Source organism: Scyliorhinus canicula, chromosome 3 (assembly GCF_902713615.1).
Source record: "Scyliorhinus canicula chromosome 3, sScyCan1.1, whole genome shotgun sequence".
Taxonomy (NCBI): domain Eukaryota; kingdom Metazoa; phylum Chordata; class Chondrichthyes; order Carcharhiniformes; family Scyliorhinidae; genus Scyliorhinus; species Scyliorhinus canicula.
In genome coordinates, this window is record NC_052148.1 from 253,537,064 (window position 1) to 253,556,112 (window position 19,049).

General features: G+C 47.5%; 1 protein-coding gene across 2 annotated transcripts in view; it reads left to right on the forward strand.

Annotated features, from left to right (window-relative positions):
- LOC119963443 (leucine-rich repeat-containing protein 27-like) overlaps positions 1 to 18,482 on the forward strand; it is a 43,806-nt gene extending 25,324 nt beyond the window's left edge. Inside the window, exons 8-11 of one of the 2 annotated variants that reach the window (XM_038792581.1) lie at positions 3,338 to 3,420; positions 6,023 to 6,143; positions 11,355 to 11,555; positions 18,426 to 18,482. In XM_038792581.1, coding sequence (XP_038648509.1) covers positions 3,338 to 3,420; positions 6,023 to 6,143; positions 11,355 to 11,513 — 363 coding nt within the window. In that variant the 3' untranslated portion in view covers positions 11,514 to 11,555; positions 18,426 to 18,482. Of the gene's footprint in view, positions 1 to 3,337; positions 3,421 to 6,022; positions 6,144 to 11,354; positions 11,604 to 18,425 lie in introns of those variants that run through there. The other variant, XM_038792580.1, reaches the window with a different exon arrangement.
- Positions 18,483 to 19,049: the final 567 nt, after the last annotated feature.

A 19,049-nucleotide genomic window follows, 5' to 3' on the forward strand; every position in this document is an offset into this window, starting at 1 on the left:
CTATGATACTGCCTTCTTAGGTCTTCATGGCTTCACCTGAGCCCTCTTCACTTAAAGTCTTCTACCCATGGCCCTTTTCCATTTTGGGGCCTATTTCTCTGCTCTTTTTCATTAACTTAACAGGGGTCTATCTCTGTCCCCTACCTGCGACTCCCATTTAGGGACCTCTCCCTGTTCCCTATCCAGCCTTTTGCCTGAGATACTTACCTTCAATGGCCCTCGGCTCTCAGTCACATGATTAGGTTGTTGTGCTGTTTTCCTTCATGCAGAAGTGAATAAGTGTAGCTTGCTCCCGATCTGCGCATGCACAGGAACTCCGAGTTCTGTCCAGACTTGGAGAGGGGGAAGTCAGGAACTCCAGCAAGGTAAATGTAGCTTTCACAACAATTATTACATGGTATTTTCTTCAAATCCAAACATAAATTACTCCATAGTTATAAGTGATTCAGTTTCTATGATCTAATGGTTACCTGCTCTGTGGGTCATGGAGGAATTCCTAAGGACCTTGTGGGATTGGCATTGAGAATTCCTGTGGCTGCAGCAATGGAGGGACTTTCATGCGTCTTTCTGACATCTCCAGGACTCTGATCTGGCGCTAAGAGGGAGCAAGCCATTGCCTGACCATAAACCCTGCCATTACCGCAATGAGATTGCCAATGCCAATGCAATACCAGAAGAGAAGGCTGAACAGTGACATTGGGAAAATCATCTACTTTGTGGAACTTTGCAAGGATTGACATCGCAATCGAAAGTGAGATGAAAGGCAAACGGGAGAAAGAACGGATTGCTACAGCACAGGTGGAAAAAACAACAAAACATGGGAAATTACTGGTACTGGTCTGGACTCGTCTTGCCGACCTTAAAATGGAACTCCAGTTCAGACTAGTACCAACCATTTCCAGGTTTTACTCCTTTTTCCCACTGGGAAAGCACTTTCCTTCTCTGGGGAACCCAGGATTGTAACCACTGTTTCCCAGAACTGAATACAGCATTGGGAAAGAAAAGAAATCTTGCATTTATGTCGTGACTTTAATGACCTCAGGATATTGCAATCACTGCCAATGAAGTACTTTGTAGTCAGTTTTGTAATATGGGAAGCCTGGCACTCAGTTTGCTCACAGCAAACTCATACCAACAGCAGTGTGATATTGACCAGTTAACCTGTGTCTGTGACGTAGATTGTTTAAAAAAGTCATTTTTATAGAATGTGGGCTTCGCTGGCTAGGACAGCATTTGTTACCCATCTCTAATTTTTCTTGACGTGGTGAGTTGCCCTCTTGAACCGCTGCAGTCTATGTGGTGTAAGGGGGCGGAGGGGGAGATCCAGGATTTTGACCCAGTGACAGTGAAGGAACGGCGATATATTTCCAAGTCAGGATGGTGTGTGACTTGGACTGAACCACAGCTGATACAAATAGCAGTAAGTGGGGTGAATGGGAGAGCAATCCACTGGATTTCCAAATTTTTACTCCCAGGTCGGATGCGCAGAGATGGGAGAATTCCTGGCTCTACAATCCCCACCTCTAAAAATGGCTATCCTGATGTTGGATTTTTGGTCTGGGGGCGTAGGCTGGATTAGACAGTGAGGCAGGTGATCTGGGAAGACCTGATGGAGATGCAAAGTGCGGAGGCAGGCTTGACAGAATGCATTGTTTCCAAAAATCCTTAAAAAAACATAAACTATCCCTCCAACACTCACCCCCATGCCCCATCCATGCCAACTCATGCATCCATGCCAACTCATGCCAAGGTATTTGCTCAACTCCAATAGCCCTTTATTATCTCAATGCCAACTTATGCAAAACCAATGCACCCACATAGCGTCTTTTGTCCTTGGCTGAGCTGAAAGGCAAGGTCTATAATCAATATGGTCGGACTTCAGGACCCATGCAGACATGAGACAAAAACATGTAAATAAAATAAGATAAATCTTTACAAAATACATTTCTAATTGTCTATTGCAGACTTCACTATATAACATTCATTCATAAAAAACATTTTCCTACATTTGCCTTACTTCAACAAAATAAAGATTTATAACAACAAACATTTCATTCAAGTGCACAATCCCTTATAACAACAAGCATTGGAATTCATAGTCCCAGAACAAAGAGTCTGTAAACAACGTCAATTATACTGTGAAATGGAAGCCACCCAACTGTGATAAAGGGTGGTTAGGAAATCCGTGATGCAGCACTACTTCAGTAAAGGAAGCCCTCAGTTTTATGTCAACAGATGGAGTGAAATAGCAATGAAACATTTTCTAACATGTCTCCAGACATTCTTTCAAAGATTTCAATGGCAAGACTGTTAAATGTCTTGTCAGCTCCCCTTGACGGGCCTCTTTGACACTTATGGCAGTTTCCTTTGACAGGTGCTACTGACAGTTCTGAGAGTTGATTGTAACATTTTTGTGAACAGTTTCAAAAGCTTGGAAGTAATGAATTTGTACACTTTTTATACACATTTATTCCTACCGTTAACATTTCCAAAGGACGCCTGCCCTACCGCAAAGGGAAGCTAACATCCACGAAAGGGCATCTTACCTCCCTCAAAGATAACCAGGGGTCAGATCCAAAGGTGTACCCTGGCTATCCAAACAACTGCACCAGAGCTAATCTACACATATTGGTTTCAGACACCAGGGGCAAAATTCTTCCCTACCTGGCGGGGCGGGGAGTCCTGGTGTAGCGGACTGGCGCCAAACACTCCGGCGTCGGGCCTCCCCGAAGGTACACTGACCGGCGGGGTGTGATTCCCGCTCCTGACGATTCCCAGGTGGCGGAGAATTCCGGCCACAGTGAGGGCGGGATTTACGCTGGCCCCGGGCGATTCCCCGACCCTGTGGGGGGTCAGAGAATTCCGCCCCAGGTCTACCAAAATCCAACTTCAGTGGAGGCAGCTGATGATGCAAATGGCCAGCTGCCTCTGTAAACCTCATATGCTCGAAACACGCCTCCCACCTGTGAAAATGGGAAGCGCCGTGTTCGGGGACAGGACTTTTGATTTTCAGGCAATTCCTCTATTTTCACCATCTCCGTCTTGGTGAAAATCCAAGTCTATGCTTTATTTCACTCCTCCACCCCATCTCAATTTGCATTTGCCGGGCAGGCCAACAACAACCAATGGGAGTGCTGGCAAGGGTGGGAGGAAAGAAATGCCACTTATAATGGGGAGTTTTATCAGGAGACTCACTGACAAACTACTCTGGTACGGTATTCTCTGTGATAAACTCAACTAATTTCAATCAGAATCCCAGAGCGGAATTCAATACCTTCAGTTTGATAAAGCAATAACATTAAATCTGTTCTGTTTCAATTGTATATTCACTGTATAGCTCAAGAATGAAGATAATTCAAGCTCAAGTATGGAAGAAAATATTGAGAGAAAACCTGAAGAAGGGAAAACAAAACAACCAAAGTAAAATAAGATTTTTTTTTCAAGATGGGTTAAACTGGAATCATTTTCAATATACAAATGACCTCAATTGATATAGAGTGGAATCTTACCAGAATTTGGCAAAGTGTCAGGCCAGATTTAAAACAACTCTCCAGTTGCACAGACCATTTTTTTCTCCATGTATTGAACTCCTTTACAGAAAAAAATGAGGTGGCAAGGTCTGCACCATCCCTCTAGCAGAGGGGGGTCTGATAGAGCCAGCACCTTTTAAAGATGGTGCCCCAATCAGAAATGAAACCTAACGGCCCCCAGCCCTCATCATGGAGTTATCAGGGGTTTCCAACCCTGCCCCTGACAATCATCGGGAGCTCGCCTTCTCTCCACCCCCACCCCACCCCCGGACAATTATCCGGGGTGCGGGGAGGGCTGCCATTGCCACCCCATCCCCCGTCAGTGTCTGCGAGTTCACCCCTCACAGCTCGCTCTCCCCCCACCACACTTTAGCGTAACCCTCCCTCCCATGGAGCTCCCTTGAGGGCCTGCCCTGGCACTGCCCTCTGGCACAGGGTGACGCTGCCAACCTGTCACTGGGCATGTCTCTCTCTCCCCCCCCCATGGGTTATACTTACCCTTGCACCCCGGGAACGATCCCCTCGACTGTTTCTCATTTTGCCAAACCTGTTGTAAACCTCGCCGACGTGACATCACATAATTTAATAATATTTAAACGTATTAAAATCTCTTTAAATGAGGTTCCCACACTTTGTCGGCACGAACTTTGTGACGTTGCCGGTGAGCGACGCAGAAAATCAGGAAGCACGATCTTACCGGAGAGACTCGCATTTCCCAAATCTCTTCGGATTTTCCGCCCGCATCGCTGTTCTCTCCAACGGCGATCACCTCTTGGAGATGGAGTGTCTGCCACACACACCCAGTCCAGCTTCAGCTTGTGTTAGAGCTGTTGAAGGCCCCACTTTGTAAGTTTTTATTGTGGGGTTGGGAGAAGCACGAATGCCAACATTGGGGCAGACCACAGCTGGTACTCCTCCTGCCAGTCTACCAAAAACTGTACGCCAGGGAAATCTATCCCATATATTGCCATTATTTCCTCTTTGACAAAAATAGAAGAGAAAGACAACATTATTTTCGAAGCATAATCTGTGGTTTTCTTAGATAGGGAAAACCTAACTACCGCAAATGGAAAGAAGAGGAAAATTGTTAAATTTGTATAGAATTTTTCATAGCCTCAAAAACTCTCCAGCCAATAAATAACCTTGAAAAGTGGCGCTTGTTGTTGGATAGTTAAATGCAGCAGGCAATGTGTATAAAGGCTGGTTTAGTACAATGGGCTAAACAGCTGGCTTGTAATGCAAAACTAAGGCCAGCAGCATGGGTTCAATTCCCGTACCAGCCTCTCTGAACAGGTGCCACAACATGGGGACTAGGGGTTTTTCACAGTAACTTCATTGAAGCCTACTTGTGACAATAAGTGATTATTATTATAGTGAAGCCTCACAAAGGGAAAATTAGATATATTTATTGCAAATTAATCCACGTGGATGGTGTTGATTGTGATTAAATGTTGGACAGAACAACTTTGTTGCATTTCTTCCAATGGCGACACACAATCTTTTATTTTTTCATTAAGCCCTGCCCTGTCTGTTCCTGTTCGTTTTAAAAACTTTTCACTTCACAATTGACAGATTTTATTTAATAAAGTTATAAAGAAGTAACTCACATTTATCCATGTTCAAAATATTATCCATATCATCACTCCCATCACGCCTTCCTTACCTCCAGACTTGACTCGTCTAATTCAGGTCACTTGCGCATTCCTAATTTTACTTACATCACCACTGGCAGCTATTCCTTCAGTTGCCTCGCCCATAAGCTGTCAAACCCCCTCCCTAAACATCTCCCCCTCTCTATCCCACTTTCCTCCTCTAAAACCTCTTTGATGAAACTATCCATCTGTTCGAATATCTCCTGGTGTGGCTCAATGTCATATTTTGTTTTATAATTCTCCTGTGAAGCACCTTTTGGGTGATGTCCAAGATGCCAGAGGAATGAAAGTTGCTTCTTTGCCCCAACTACAACCTCAAGAGTCACTATGCACCCTCCTTCCATTAACAAGCACACACCAACGTGAAAGAGGCACACCCCTGCCCTACCCCCAGCTGTGGTTGGCTTGGGTTTCTGTGTCTGTTGGTTTTTGTTCTGATATTTCGAAGTATATATGCAAAATGCCATTAATAAAAATATATTTTTTTAAAAGGAGGCACCACCAACCTTTAACCATCTCTCCAATCACTTTCCTCAACTCCTGTTCCAGTTCCGTTTTGGCACTCTCCCCATTGTCTTTGCACAGTTCACACGCTCAGTTGACAGTAACAACCACCTGCCCATCCCAGTTCACTTATTCTCTTTTCTCCATTAATGCCAACACTCTTCTCCCCCTCCGGCCCTCCTTCATTCCCAGTCCCCAACCTGTTAGTTCATTCTGGCATAAAAAGGGCCTTTGTTGAAAATACTTGCTCCCCGCGGTTTCTATGAATGAACTTTGACTATGAGTGGTATCAAATAGGTGTTTTAACTCGGAGAATTGTTTTTCTCTCATGTCTAGCATTTCTCAAAGCAAAGCTATCGAACTGAAACTACAACATCGTATCCAACAGTATCAACAGCAAAGAAGAAAGAAAAAACAAGCAAGCAACACAGTCTCACAAGAGGATGCAAATATTGAAGTACAGGAAATTACTTCCTTTAATATACTTTTTTCTTCAGTCCTAGGATCCTTACAGTGCAAAAGGAGGCTATTCAGCCCATTGAGTCTGCACAGATCTGCTGAAGGAGCACTTCTTGGGATGTTTTCATTGCTGGCAAGGCCAGCATTTATTGCTCTTTCCTTATTAAGAACATAAGAACTCTGAGCAGAAGTAGGCCATCTGGCCCCTCGAGTCTGCTCCGCCATTCAATGAGATCATGGCTGATCTTTTGTGGACTCAGCTCCACTTTCCGGCCCGAACACCATAACCCTTAATCCCTTTATTCTTCAAAAAACTATCTATCTTTATCTTAAAAACATTTCATGAAGGAGCCTCAACTGCTTCACTGGACAAGGAATTCCATAGATTCACAACCCTTTGGTGAAGAAGTTCCTCCTAAACTCAGTCCTAAATCTACTTCCCCTTATTTTGAGGCTATGCCCCCTAATTCTGCTTTCACCTGCCAGTGGAAGCAACCTGTCTGCATCTATCCTATCTATTCCCTTCATAATTTTATATGTTTCTATAAGATCCCCCCGCGTCCTTCTAAATTCCAACGAGTACAGTCCCAGTCTACTCAACATCTCCTCATAATCCAACCCCTTTAGCTCTGGGATTAACCTAGTGAATCTCCTCTGCACACTCTCCAGTACCAGTACATCCTTTCTCAAGTAAGGAGACCAAAACGGAACACAATACTCCAGGTGTGGCCTCACTAACACTTTGTATAATTGCAGCATAACCTCCCTAGTCTTAAACTACATCCCTCTAGCAATGAAGGACAAAACTCCATTTGCCTTCTTAATCACCTGAAGGACAAAACTCCATTTGCCTTCTTAATCACCTGCTACTGTCCTTGAGAAGGTGGTTGCGAACCACCTTATTGAACTCCTGCAGTCAATGTGGTGTCGGTAAACGCACATTTGACTTCAATAGAGAGGTATGATGTAACTGAGTGGCTTGCTAATTTCAGAGGACAGTGAAGGATCAACCTAATTTCTGTGAGTTTGGAGTCACATGTAGACTGGACCAGGTAATGATGGCAGATTTCCTCCCTGAAAGACTTGTGTGAAGCATATTTTTTTTTCATGACAGTCCAGGAAATTAACGACCGTTATTAATGAGCCTAGCATTTTAGTCCAGATTCATTCATTAATTAAATTTTAAGTCTCCCATGAGCCTTAGTGTGATTTGAACTCATGGGCTGAATTTTCAAATGCCTGGAGCCAGTGCAGACTTAATTTGAAAATCATGTCCCAGACCTGAAACAGGCCCTTTACGTATACAAATAATGAGCCTAATTACCTTTGGAGGCCCACACTTTCAAGATTGGTGTGCCCTCCATGCCATTTCACATGGCACGGAGAGGTTTCCTGTATGGGCTGCTGCTGCACACCTTTCACCTCCTTGCCTTCGCCCGTTGCCTTTAGCACACCTTGTTGCCATCTAGTGGCGGAGGTCCCACTGGAGGTCCCTCTACGGAGGACTCCTCCCCCTCAATGTTGGGGACCTTGGGTGGGGGGTGTTGTACTCAGTAGTGCCATACAACCATCGTTTACGTTCACAGACTCCCAAGATATCTGCACTTTTGCGGCCTTCTGGAGTCCGTGGACCAAGTCTCCGTTACATGTTTAAGGCTGCATCCGCCCCTTTTTAGTTTCTTATCAAATCTTATATTAAAGTTTTGTTTGCACTTCAGTCCCTCGCTTCTGATCCACGGGCACCATGGGCGGGATTCTGTGATCCTGAGGCTAAGTGTTGACGCCATCGGAAATGCTGTCGCGTTTCTCGACAGCGTCAACACGGCCTCAGGATCAGCAATTCTGACCCCTACAGGGGGCCAGCACAGCACTGGATCGGTTCACTCCGCTCCAGCTGCTGATCTCGGCGCGAACTGGGCGCCACGGGATCCGCGCATGCGCAGAGGCACCGCCGCCAACGTGCACCACGGGATCCGCGCATGCGCAGAGGCACCGCCGCCAACGTGCACATGCGCAGTGGCTTCCTTGAACGCGCCAGCCCCGACGCAACATGGCGCAGGACTACAGGGGCCGGCACGGAAGGAAGGAGGCCCCCAGCCAGAGAGGCCAGCCCGCCAATCGGTGGGCCCCGATCATGGGTTAGGCCACATCGAGCCCGCCCGCCCCCCCCCCCCCCCCCCCCCCCACAGACCGCCCCCCGGCCGTTCCACGCTGAGTTCCCGCCAGCTGAGAGCAGGTGTAGACAGCGGCAGCTGGACTCGGTATTTTTGCGACCATCCGGGCCGAGAATCGGAGGGCCGGTCGCGTAGAGCGGCCCCCGACTGGCACCGCGCCAACCACGGCGACGCCAATGGCACCAATTCTCCGCTCTGCAGAGAATTGCGTCCCAGCGTTGGGGTGGCGTGGTCCGATTCCCGCCAGTCGGGGGTTTTTTCCGGCCCGGCCCTGGGTTGAGAGAATCGCGCCCTCTATCTCTATCGTCAACTCAATGATCACTATCTCTCTTGACCCTGCCTCAGCCTTTACCATTCAGATGCAGAGCACATAGCGTGGTCCACTCTGCATGCCCCAATATTTCTGAGTCTATTGCAGGCTATTATTAGGCTACTAATAATGAACTGGCAAATATCTTAGGCTTCCCTGATGAGTCTGTGAATCCCAATCTGTGCTGCATATTTAAGGCATTGCTATGGTGACCAGACATCCCAGTTCTGAGCCAGTTTCAAATTTTCATTAGACGTCCCAGTGTTCCGACAAAGGCTCAAAATAACTCGGATGTCCCAGTTGGCAGCTTTTCCCTCTTACACGGACCAAGTCAGAAATTTTTGTCACTTTTTCACTTCCTCTTCCCTTCCCCATAACCCCGTGTTCCATTTACTGCTGGAAAATCCCCCCCTCCCCCTGCTGTGCAGCCTAAACTTGTAATGCCGCCCACATACCAACCATTAATAAGTGTGCTGGGAACTCCTGCTGGCACAGAAATTCTTTTCTCCAGGGATACCCCTAATTGTGAAAATGTTGTGTTCTTCTGTTTCCTAGCACTGCCTTCAGTGGCATTAAGTTTATTGCCACTCTACCTCTCATCTCTTGCCCCGTAATTTAAAAAAAATATTTCTCTCATTGCCTTTTCTCCCACCCAAGGATAGGTCCGACCAAGTCAGCACTTTCAGTGAAGTGCTGACAAAGTGAATACCAATCGGCCCTCTTTGGTCAGTCAGAGAGCACCGGCCTTTTCCGTGCAGCCCTGCAATCTGTCAATCACTCTCAAGGAACAATGGCCACTGCTGAATCTGTTCATCAAACAGGTCAAGTTTGGTCCCTGGACAATTGAAGTCCTCCTAGAACTTCCATTGCCATTCAGTTTAATAGACAACAATGGTAGATCTGGCTTTTCTTAAAACACCCTTTTCAGTAATTTCATTATGAGAGGTTACATTCTCTCTTTGAGGAGGGGTGTATCGGAGGGTGATTGAGAGTGATAAAGGCCCAAGTGGAACATGGTGCCATGACGAGACAGCTAGGCAACCAATGAGATCCAGTGTTCACAGGGCACATTCAACCACTGTTTTAATAGGGTTGCCAACTCTGGCTGGACATATTCTGGGAGATGTCATGTCAGGACGTCCCACTTTCACTTACTCCCCCCCCCCCCCCCCCCCCCCCAAACATTCCTGCTATTATTGGTCACCCAGCATGTCAATCATCAGAGAGCCCCACCTTCCCAAAACTTTTTAATGACAACCAGTTTTCACTTTTGAAAATCTGGTCACCTAAGAAAAAGCTCAACTTGCATTCTGACATTAGTAGGGCTGGCTTTAAGGGCAGGGCATTGAACTGGTTTATGGCAGTGTGTCTGGCGGGGGGTAGAATTTTACTGCCAATCCGATGATTCCTTGTAGTAGTGTATTGAGATCCGGTAGCTGAGTTAGGTGTAGCAAACACCTGTAATATACCGGTTCGCACACATTATTTAAGAGTAACATAGATCTGACCATGTGCTATCATATTATCTGTATGTTGTAAAGCAATAATATGATCACATTTGGGAACTAAGCAGGCGGGGTAATCTGAGAGCCAGTCATATGTATCACATAAAAATTGTCATCGGGGTGAGTTTTCTAAAAGTGCCGCAGAATAACTATTTCGCTGTTTTTGGAGCTTGGCTTGAAACCTTAGTAATCAACAAACTTATATAATTTATTGTCACATTAACAGCAGTACTTGGTCTTGTGATATGAAGGAGCGAAGATTCCTTGAAACTGTCAGTGGTGAGCAGCGTCTTTGAAAGGCTATGATTTTATTCCATCAGCCCAGAAATACCTGCACCAAAATTTTCAATTTAGAGATGCAGCACCCACGGATCACTGATGGCAGTATCTGTTGGAAAACAAGTCAGTAGCTAACGACTGCCTATCATATTTACCAGTTCAACTGGGCCCAGGAGGAGCAGAATGGTCGTAACCCCAGAGGTATCGCCCAAGATACGCTGATTCCAACTTACCAGAATAGTTACCCAGGAAAGGTGAGAAGGATTAACACCACTTCTAGCTCCTGGGCAGCACAGGAGCACAGTGGTTAGCACTGTTGCTTCACAGCGCCAGGGGCCCGAGTTTGATTCCCGGCTTGGGTCCCTGTCTGTGCAGAGTCTGCACGTTCTCCCCATGCCTGCGTGGGTTTCCTCCGGGCGCTCCGGTTTCCTCCCACAAGTCCCGAAAGACGTGCTGTAAGGTGAATTTGACATTCTGAATTCTCCCTCAGTGTACCCGAATGGGCGCCGGAGTGTGGCAACTAGGTTTTTTTTCACAGTAGCGTCATTGCAGTGTTTTTGTAAGCCTATTTGAGACACTAACAAAGATCCCCACTGGACGCGTGGCTTCTCTAAATGCTTTTGGGACATTTAAACTTACCGGAACATACCAGCGAACGGTGTAATGGGGGGTAGGGGAGCATGACCTGGCTTCCCCTAAAAACGCTCCTGCACTACAAAGGAAGGACTCTAGTAGCAGGTACACTCCACGTTTTTATGAAGGTCTGTTTGGGAAGTCCAGGTGAGAAATGAGAAACTCCGGTCGAAGGTAAGTAGATAGGAGTGGAGCAATAATCTGATGCGGTTTGCTACTTGTCTGTTAAGTTATAAAATGAGTAGTGAGGTTATAAATCTTCTACAAGTTTAGGGTTCCCATCTAAATTTCTGTTTTATTACTTTTAGGGCAGGAATGTGAGGGACCCACTATCGAGTTTGAAAATGGAAAGGCAGAGTCCCTTGGAATATCGGCTATGTGCTTTCATTGGAGACTATTCCTCTCCATTATCTCATCCAGTTCCTTCCTCACCAAGTGACACAACGTTCCGAAAGAAAAGCTTTTAGTCCAAGGATAGTAATTTCAGATCAAGCTTCTGCTATATTCAGGTCAACTATTTAATGTTTTGCCAGTTTAATCCATTAAAAAGATATTTTTAATTCCATTTTTAATCTTTGTCTGGATTGTCAGTAACATATACGAAGATTTAATTTGTTTCAACCTAGTATTTTGCTGCCCAAGTCTAAACTCTCACTCAGTCCCATTCCTCAATTACTTCTGTACTATTACTACTGTATTACTCTGATCTACATTGAAGCAACATCTTGATTTTAAAATGCTCACCCTTGTTTGTAAATCTCTCCATGGCCTCTCTCCTCCTTATCACTGTAATAGAACCGTGGAAAAGATACAGTGCAGAAGAGGACCATTCAGTCCATCTTGACTATTCTGACCCTAAGACACCCAGGCGCACTTTCTAAACCCATCTTCCTGCACACAGTCCATAGTCCTGCAGCTTACAGCACTCAAGGTGAAAATTTTAAAAGTGTTTAGTGTCTCTACCACCACCACCAACCCAGGCAGTGAATTCCAGACACCCACCGCCCTCTACATAAAAAAAGGTTTTCCTCATGATCCCTCTAATCCTTCTGCCATTTGGCTTGAATCTATTATCCCTGTTTTTTTTAACTCTGCCAAGGAAAACATGTTCCTCCTGTTGACTCCATCTCTAACCCTCTCAATTTTATGTACCTCATTCATGTCATCCCTCAGCCTTTTCTGTTCCAAGGAAATAACCTTAATCTCTCCAATCTCTCCTCGTAGCTACAATTCTCCGGCCATGACAATATTCTAGTAAATCTTTTCTGAACTCTCTCCAGAGAAATTACATCCTTCCTGTAATGTGGTGACCAAAACTGCACACAATACTCCAGTTGTGGCCTCACCAGTGTCTTACACAGTTCCATCATTATATCCCTACTTTTGCATTCTTTATCACTGTCAATGAAGGAGAACATTCCATATACCTTCTTTACAGTCTTATCTTCCTGTACAGCTACCGTAAGTGACTTGTACGCCAAGATCTCTCACTTCATCTACCCTTCTCAGCATATTGCCAGTTATTGTGCAACCCCTTTTACTGTTTGACTGCATTACTTCATACTTATCTGAGTTGAACTCCATGCGCCACTTTCCTGCCCACTCCACCAACCCATCTATATCATTTTGGAGCTTACAGCTATCCTCTACACTAACCACCACAAGGGCAATTTTTGTGTAATCTGCAAATTTCCCAATCGTGCCTCCCACTTTTATTAACATATAAGATAAACAGCAGGGGTCCCAACACCGAGCCCTGTAGAACACTATTTGAAAAAGCCAACTCTGGATCCAATTTGCCACAGTAAGCTATATCCCACGGGCTTTTACTTTTTTGACCAGTCTGCCATGTGGACCTTGTCAAATGCCTCACTAAAAGTCATGTGGACAACATCCACTGCACTACCCTCATCGGTCCTCTTTGTCACTTCCTCAAAGAATCCAATCAAATTTGTACGGCATGACCTTCTCTTAAATCAGTGGTGACTATCACTGACTAGTCCATGCCTTTCTTTTTTTTTAAATCATTTTTATTGAGATTTTCAAAAAATATCAAAAACAGAAAATAACAACAAGAAAACAGTATTAACAACAAAAAAAAGAGGGAAAAAAACCTCACACTAACCCCCAAAATCAACCAACCCCACCCCCCCCCAACTACAAAAAAAAATAGGTAAGCACCCGGCATATTCAATAAGCCCATGTACACATTTCTCCCCTCCCCCGAAACTAACCCCCCCCCCACCCCCCCCCCAGGGTTGCTGCTGCTGCCGGCCTATTTTCCTACCGTTCTGCCAGGAAGTCAAGGAAAGGCTGCCACCGCCTAAAAAAAACCCTGTACTGATCCCCTCAGGGCAAATTCCACCCTCACCAATTTGATGAACCCCGCCATATCATTGACCCAGGCCTCCACGCTTGGGGGCCTCGCATCCTTCCATTGAAGCAAAATCCTCCGCCGGGCTACTAGGGACGCAAAGGCCAGAACACCGGCCTCTTTCGCCTCCTGCACTCCCGGCTCCACTGAAACCCCCAAAAATTGCGAGTCCCCAGCCTGGCTTGACCCTGGATCCTACCACCCTCGACACCGTCCTTGCTACCCCCTTCCAAAATTCCCCCAGCGCTGGGCATGCCCAGAACATATGGGCATGGTTCGCTGGGCTCCCCGAACACCTAGCACACCTGTCTTCGCCCCCGGAAAACCTACTCATCCTCGCCCCGGTCATGTGGGCCCTATGTAGCACCTTGAACTGTATGAGGCTAAGCCTCGCACAGGAAGAGGAGGAATTCACTCTTTCCAGGGCGCCCGCCCATGTCCCCTCCTCAATCTCCTCATGCAGCTCCTCTTCCCATTTACCCTTCAGCTCCTCCACCAAGGCCTCATCCACCTCCTGCATGATGTGGTACACGTCCAAAATCCTCCCTCCTCCAACCCACACCCCCGAGAGCACCCTGTCCCGTACCCCACGTGGGGGCAGCAGAGGGAACCCCTCCACCTGCTGCCTGGCAAACGCCCTAACCTGCATGTACCTAAACATGTTCCCCGGGGGGAGCCCAAACTTCCCCCCCAACTCACCCAGGCTTGCAAACCTCCCATCCACAAACAGGTCCCTCAACCTCCTAATACCTACCCTGTGCCAGCCAAGAAACCTGCCACCGAAGCTCCCTGGTACAAACCGGTGGTTCCCCCGTATCGGGGACTCCATCGAGCCCCCCACCTCCCCCCTATGCCGTCTCCATTGCCCCCAGATTTTGAGGGTAGCCGCCACCAACGGGCTCATGGTATACCTCGTTGGAGGGAGCGGCAACGGTGCCGTTACCAGTGCTTCCAGGCTCGTGTCCACACAGGACGCCATCTCCATCCTCTTCCATGCTGCCCCTTCCGTGCATTACCCACACTGCCCCTACCGCCATTACCCACTTCCGCACCATCGCTGCATTGGCAGCCCAATAGTACCCACAGAGGTTGGTCACCGCCAGCCCCCCACAATCCCTGCCCCGCTCCAAAAACACCCTTCTCACCCTCAGAGTCCCATGCGCCCATAAAAATCCCGTAATACTCCTGTTGACCCTCCTAAAAAAGGCCTTCGGGATAAGGGTGGGGAGGCACTGGAACAGAAACAAAAGCCTCGGGAGCACCGTCATCTTGACTGACTGCACCCTGCCCGCCAGCGACAGTGGCAACATGTCCCATCTTTTATACTCCTCCTCCATTTGCCCCACCAGCCTAGTGAGGTTAAGTTTGTGTAGGGCCCCCAAGCTCCTAGCCACCTGGACTCCCAGGTACCTAAAGCTCCTCCCTGCCCTTTTCAGTGGGAGCTACCAATCCCCTTCTCTTGATCCCCCGGGTGCACGACGAACAGCTCACTCTTACCCAGGTTGAGCTGAAAAGCCCCCAAATTCCCTAAGAATCTTCATCACCTCCGGCATTCCCCCCACTGGGTCTGCCACATATAGCAACAAGTCATCTGCGTATAATGACACTCAGTGCTCCTCCCCACCCCGCACCAGCCCCGTCCAATTCCCCGACTCCCTCAACGCCATGGCCAGGGGCTCAATTGCCAACGCAAAGAGCAAGGGGGACAGTGTACACCCCTGTCTCGCCCCCGGTACAACCGAAGGTACTCCGATCTCCTCCTATTCATGGCTACGCTCGCTATCGGGGCCTCATATAACAGCCTCACCCAACTGACAAACCCCTCCCCGAACCCAAACCTTTCCAGCACCTCCCACAAGTACCCCCACTCAACCCTATCAAAGGCCTTCTCTGCATCTAATGCTACCACTATCTCCGCCTCCCCTTCTACCGCCGGCATCATTATAACATTCAGAAGCCTACTTATAGTGGTGTTCAGCTGCCTTCCCTTCACAAACCCCGTCTGGTCCTCATGAATGACCCCCGGCACACAGTCCTCTGTCCTTGTGGCCAAGATCTTGGCCAACAGCTTGGCATCCACATTTAACAACGAGATCGGCCTATATGATCCACACTGCAGGGGGTCCATGTCCCGTTTAAGGATCAAGGAAATCAGCGCCCGTGACATAGTCGGGGGCAAAGCCCCCCCCCTCCCTTGCCTCGTTAAAGGTCCTGACCAACAGGGGGCCCAGCAGGTCTGCGTACATTTTGTAAAATTCAACCGGGAACCCATCCGGCCCCAGCCGACTGCATGCTGCCTATCCCTTTGACCAACTCCTCCAGCCAAACCGGCGCCCCCAGCCCCTCCACCTGTCCCTCCTCCACCTTCGGAAATCTCAGCCTGTCCAAAAAACACAGAACATGGCCTGTTATATCAATGGGTCGGCATCAATGGAACTTCCCCTTTCAACTTGCTTCCTTTCTGTCCCCAAATGCACCTGAGACCCATGGGCGCGATTCTCCGCAGCCCACGACAGGTCGGAGAATAACGGGACGGCATCCCCGACATTTTTCCCGCCCTCCCGCTATTCCCCCCCCCCCCCCCCCCCCCCCCCCCCCACGGCCGCCCCACGACACAAATTGCTGCTTGCCGTTTTTTATGGCGAACAGCAATTCTCTCTAGGCCGAGTTCCCAGGCCCTACGGCCGTAAACCCACCTACTTGCTGCCGTCGTAAAAACGGCCGCAACATGCCCGTTCTGGGCATCCAGGGCCCCGATTGGCATGGCAGTACCACGGCCGTGCCAAGGGGGCATGAGCCCGCGATCGGTGCCCGCCGATCGCGGGCAGTGCGTCTGTAACGGACGCACTCTTTCTCCCTCCCCCGCCCCGCAGGATCAGTCCGCGGGGTGGCCGAGGGAGATGACGGCCCCGCGCATGCGTGGGTTGGAGCCGTCCAATCCGCGCATGCGCGGCTGACATCATCGTGCACGTCAGCCGGCGTGACGCTTGGCGCACAGACTTAGCGACGGTCGCTAAGGCCGCGATGCCGTGCTTCACGGGGCCCCGCTGCTAGCCCCGCCCGTGGGGGAAGAATCGGGTCCCGGGAGGGGGCGCGGAGGCTGCCGTGAAACACGGGCAGTTTCACGGCAGCCTTTACGACTCACCGCATTTGCGGAGAATCGCGCCCTGAGTGTATGTAGGTCAGAGTGACATGGGAGCGGGTTTCATGAAATAAATTACTTTTGTCGAATGGGGAGTTCTTCACACAGCATCGATAGTGGTATCCCTCTCTGTGATTCAATGATTTCAAGACTCCGACTCAGAGATAGAGTGGTTTCTCTGAACTACGAATGCTGGGTAAAAGAACTCACCATTTAACAAAAGTGGCAGCACGGTAGCACAGCGGTTAGCACTGTTGCTTCACAGCTCCAGGGTCCCAGGTTCGATTCGCGGCTTGGGTCACTGTCTGTGTGGAGTCTGCACAGTCTCCCCATATCTGCGTGGGTTTCCTCTGAGTGCTCCAGTTTCCTCCCACAAGACCCGAACGACATTCTGAATTCTCCCTCAGTGTACCCGAACAGGCGCCGGAATGTGGCGACTAGGGGCTAATCACAGTGACTTCATTGCCGTGTTAATGTAAGCCTACTTGTGACAATAAAGATTATTAATTATTTTTAAAAGTATTTTACTTCACAAAGTCCCTGAACGACATGCAGTGATCACAACCATTTCCCCATACAAAGGTATCGCATGAAATCAGTGAGAGAGGCCATCCCTTCCTTCCCCAATACTCAGCCTCTTTCCCTTGGTTTCTGATGGCTGTTGCACTTCTTTGAGGTGTTTTGGTTTTGAGGAGTGAAGGTGTCTACCCTGGGCCTTTAAGCCTTTTCTCTGCTGTTCTGGGGTGATGGTCAGTCCTGTGAGTCCCACCTCTGTCGGTCTTCCTGCAGATTCACTCCTTAATCAGAAAACTGCAGTTTCATGCAAATATACAAATTAGGCGCAGGAGTAGGTGGCACAGTGGTTAGCACTGCTACCTCACAGCACCAGAGATCTGGGTTTGATTCCGGCCTTCAGACAGTGTCTATGTGGAGTTTGCACATTCTCCTCTTATGTGCGTGGATCTGTTACAGTTTCCTCCCACAGTTCAAAGATGTGCAGGTCAGGGGGATTGACCATTCTAAATTGCCCATAGTGTCCAAAGATGTGCAGGTTGGGTGGATTGGCCATGATCAGTATGCGGGGTGATGGGCCCAGAGAATGGACTAGGTAGAATGCTCTTTGAGAGGGTCATTGCAGACTGGAGGGGCCGAATGGCCACCTCCTGCACTGTCGGGATTCTATCCACTTCTTTGAGCCTGTGCTGTCATTCAGTAAGACCATGGTTGATCTGATTGTGGCCTCAACTCTGCTTTCCTTCCTACCCTCTATTTAAACAGAAACAAAGTCTAAATGAAGTTCGCTCCCAGACATATTAGTGACTGGTTGTGATTTGTCTCCTAAATGTTCTCACCCTGTTCTAAGAATTGCTTTCAGAAGCTTCAATCTCCGGACACAACCTGTTATCACATTCCCTTTTCATTTACCAATGACTGCCCTAATGCTGATAAGTAGAAAATGACATTCATTACCAAAGGGCAGGATTTTGAAGCTCAAATATGGACGAGTATGGAGGCGACTGCGCCCAAATTGGAATCTGAAGTTAAAACTCACCATTATTCTTAGAATTCCCCCTATACCAAAAAAAAAGGTTGATATTCTAAATGGTGAACAGGGATTCTCATTCCCTGACTCCGATGCAGGCTTCTGTGGGTGCTATTCAGGTCAAACTATCTTTTCAAGTTATCCCCCGGTATAACCCATACCTTCACCGAAGAATTTTACCTACTTACCCCTTAATAGCATCGATGTCCTGGGTCCTGCGTTATTAAGGAAGTGAAGTAAGCTAATAACCACTTTTTCAGGTTAAGTTATTTTTATTATTATATTTTTTCTTTTAAAAGCTGCAAACACTTTCTTTGCAGAAAGGAAAAAAGATCTTGCTTCTGGCTGCTGCTGGTTGGTTGTACAGACCTTCAGGCCCACCTTGACAATCGATCTTCTTAAAATCTGGTCTTCTTGAGTTGTATTCGCTGGTGAACTCGGTTGCTGTGTCCTGTCCTTCCCATGCACCGAGCTGTGAGAGCTGGCTCTGGCTCTGCTCTACCCTTTCTTCGAACTTTTTCGAAGAGTTATTAAGTTTTAACGACTTTATTGTAAATGAGCTTGTTTCACTTTGATAGTTTAAAAGTATCTTTGATGTAAACATTTTACTACAACTAATTATTCATTTTGGGCATATCGTCTCCTCTCAGATCTGATTAAAAAATGCTTTGGTTTCAATAGTTAACTTTTATTTCTGTGATTTCGAATCGTTTCATTTTCCAATTGTCCCCAGCTCATAACTTTGCCTTTGATTTTGACTTAAATGATGTTTCTCGTAGACAGGGCGTCTCCAATTTTCTTTTAATTGACTTGATGTTCATAGAATTTTACACTTTAGAATTGACACCAAATTCGACAGAGCATCTTCCATCCTTTCCAGCTGTTTACTAAGAGAGTTTATTTCAATTAAGGTGTGAAACTTTGCTTTTAGCTGTATGTTAAAA